Below are 2,770 nucleotides of genomic sequence, written 5' to 3' on the forward strand. Positions count from 1 at the left end.
TTTCCTCGGAATTTCCTCAGAATATTCCGAGGAAATTCCGAGGAAATTCCGAGGAAACCCTTATCTTCCTCGGAATTCCGTCGAAATATTCCGAGGGAATTCCGAGGAACTAGTGTTTGGGGTTTCAAAATCTCGAACGTTTCTTTATAAACGGATCGATCGATGGATATATGTCCAAAAACGCATCGATCGATCACTAAGATGGACCAAAGCGTAACAATGTGATCGATCGATTAGATTATCCCATCGATCGATCGAACAAAATCTCAAGCGTTCCTCGGAATGTCCTCGGAAAATCTCGTACATTTTTTTATAAACGGATTGATCGATGTATATATATCCAAAAACGCATCTATCGATCAATAAGATGGACCAAAGCGTAACAATGTGATCGATCGATTAGATTATCCCATCGATCGATCGAACAAAATCTCAAGCGTTTTGTAGTGCGTCTAGGCGGCTAGACGATCATTTAGGCGGTCTAGGCGGAGAAAATCAGATATCTGATTTTTTAAACCGATTTGGCATAAATCGGGGCGGAAGAGTGACGCGTAGCGCCCAGGCGGCTGCCTAGACAACTAGGCGGCCGATTTTTAGAACATGGGATTAACTAATCTAAACTTAATATTTAGATTTAAGAGGTGAATATTTTGATTATATGGTTTCAGATTTCAAAAAATAATAAAATATTCAAAATTTCAAAATAATATAGACTATTTTTGGTTATCTTTCTCTTTGAAAGTTATTTTTGTGACAAAAACTAAAAAAAAAAGTTATTTGAGAGAATTGCCGTAAAAAAACTCTAGGGGATTGTAGAATTTTGATTCAAATAAGAACTATTGAATAAACATGATAATCTGTGCAGGAAAAACTATAGCTCATTTTTTCTCAATTACTGTTACGAGAATAATCACAACAAAAGCCAAGCCACTTTCGACGACAGCTAGTGAGAACGTGCTAGAGAGAATAACACTAGCTGTGCTGAGTGTAGACAAAATATCAGCGAAATAATCCTTTCTTATTTAAACATTAATCTCTCACACTGCTTACTTATTTATCTATATATATGTGGCTGTTGGCACCAATACAAGATCCTACCAAATGGCCCTCTTACCTCAAAAATTCTTCTTCTCCTTTGATTAATTTGCCACCACAGAGCGAGTGAATATAAATACCTCTGGTTTGGCCACGTGTGAAACCCTTTTTCTTCTCTTGCTACTCACTATACTACTACTCCTCCTACTCATATATAGTTGTTAATATATACTCAATGGCTACTAACGGCTTAGCTAGCCGGAAAAAAGATCCAGTATACCGAGGCATCCGGTGCCGGAGCGGGAAATGGGTGTGCGAGATCCGCGAGCCGAAGAAGACCACTCGAATCTGGCTCGGAACTTACCCCACGGCAGAGATGGCAGCTGCTGCCTACGACGTGGCTGCTATAGCTCTCAAAGGCCGAGAAGCCCTCTTGAACTTCCCAGGATCCGTCGGGTCATACCCGGTTCCCTTGTCAACATCCGCAGCGGATATTCGAAGCGCTGCGGCCGCGGCCGCCTCCATGAAAGGGTGTGAGGAGGAGGAAGAGGAAAATGCAAAAAAAAAGAGTAGTAGTTTCTCAAAGTCAAGATCAAGTGATTTCCACGTACATGATGACATGATGGCGTCTTCTTCGTCACGGTGTGTGACAGATTTTATGGACGAAGAAGAACTGTTGAATATGCCTAATTTTCTGGCTGATATGGCGGAAGGGATGATGGTTGCGCCACCGTCATGGATAGGTTCTCGTCCGTCGGATGACTCTCCGGAGAATTTCAATGATGAGGACTTGTGGGGCAACTGATAACTGATAGGTTATTTTGTGTTATATCCACGTACGTATTCGTAATCATCGGTCTTGTTCTTCTTGTTGTGTGTGCGTGTTAAATATGTCACACTTATGTGATATATAGTATAGATCATAAAATTTTAAATTATATGTATGACCAATTTTGTTTTTTTAATATGTTTAATAAAAGGTGTTCTTGTCGGTCATATTGTACATGTTCTTAGTTACCGACATTAGTTTTTTTTTTTTTTTTTTTTTTTTTTTAAACTGTTTTTTTTTTTGTAGGTTCTGCAAGATTAGGTTTCAAGGTGCAAACTTCTCATATTAAAAGGTGTTATATATATTGTGGAATTAGGGTTTGGCTTGTTGCGGATTTTCCATCAGTTAGTTAGGGCTTAATTAGCCTTATGGTAGTGCTCTTTTTCTACAGCGTTTGTATTACACGATTACTATATATGTATCAAGAATAATTTAATTATATTTATGTTGATGTTTTCTTTTTATAATTTGAGGATATCAAAACACAAAGGCTTAACTAATTTTTTTGGGGGCTGGTTTATTGTTGATAGGCAAATCAGGTTACTTTACGTAAGAGCTAAATACATGGGTGAAGAGTTGATGTTGAACCTTGGATGATTAGGGGTGCGCATGAAAACTTTAACTATTCATAGATCTCGATCCGCGCAACCGTTCGGATTTTTGTTTTCATTTATTTTTATATAAATATTTTGTTTTCAATTCTAAATTGGTATATATTATAATATATATATATATATATATATATATGTGTCTATCAATTTTTAAAACATAATAAGTTTACGGTATATTTTTTTCATTGAATAGATTGTTTCAAACTTTCACATGTATTTGTATCTTCTTCTATATATATACTTTTGGTTTTATTATTAAAATCGTAACTATATATATAAAGATTAGTAAAATATT

At 36.5% G+C, this 2,770-nt stretch overlaps 1 protein-coding gene across 1 annotated transcript; it reads left to right on the forward strand.

Moving 5' to 3' along the window:
* The first annotated feature begins 1,054 nt into the window (after positions 1-1,054).
* LOC106310641 (ethylene-responsive transcription factor ERF027) lies at positions 1,055-2,013 on the forward strand. The gene has a single exon (XM_013747865.1). The coding sequence runs from the start codon at positions 1,271-1,273 to the stop codon at positions 1,838-1,840; it is 570 nt and encodes a 189-aa protein (XP_013603319.1). The 5' UTR covers positions 1,055-1,270; the 3' UTR covers positions 1,841-2,013.
* The last annotated feature ends 757 nt before the right edge of the window (positions 2,014-2,770 follow it).

Source organism: Brassica oleracea, chromosome C8 (assembly GCF_000695525.1).
Source record: "Brassica oleracea var. oleracea cultivar TO1000 chromosome C8, BOL, whole genome shotgun sequence".
Classification (NCBI taxonomy): domain Eukaryota; kingdom Viridiplantae; phylum Streptophyta; class Magnoliopsida; order Brassicales; family Brassicaceae; genus Brassica; species Brassica oleracea.

What these genes read in the sequence shown, in the direction of transcription:
- LOC106310641 (XM_013747865.1), top strand. Translation starts at nt 1,271, where the DNA reads ATGGCTACTAACGGCTTAGCTAGCCGGAAAAAAGATCCAGTATACCGA.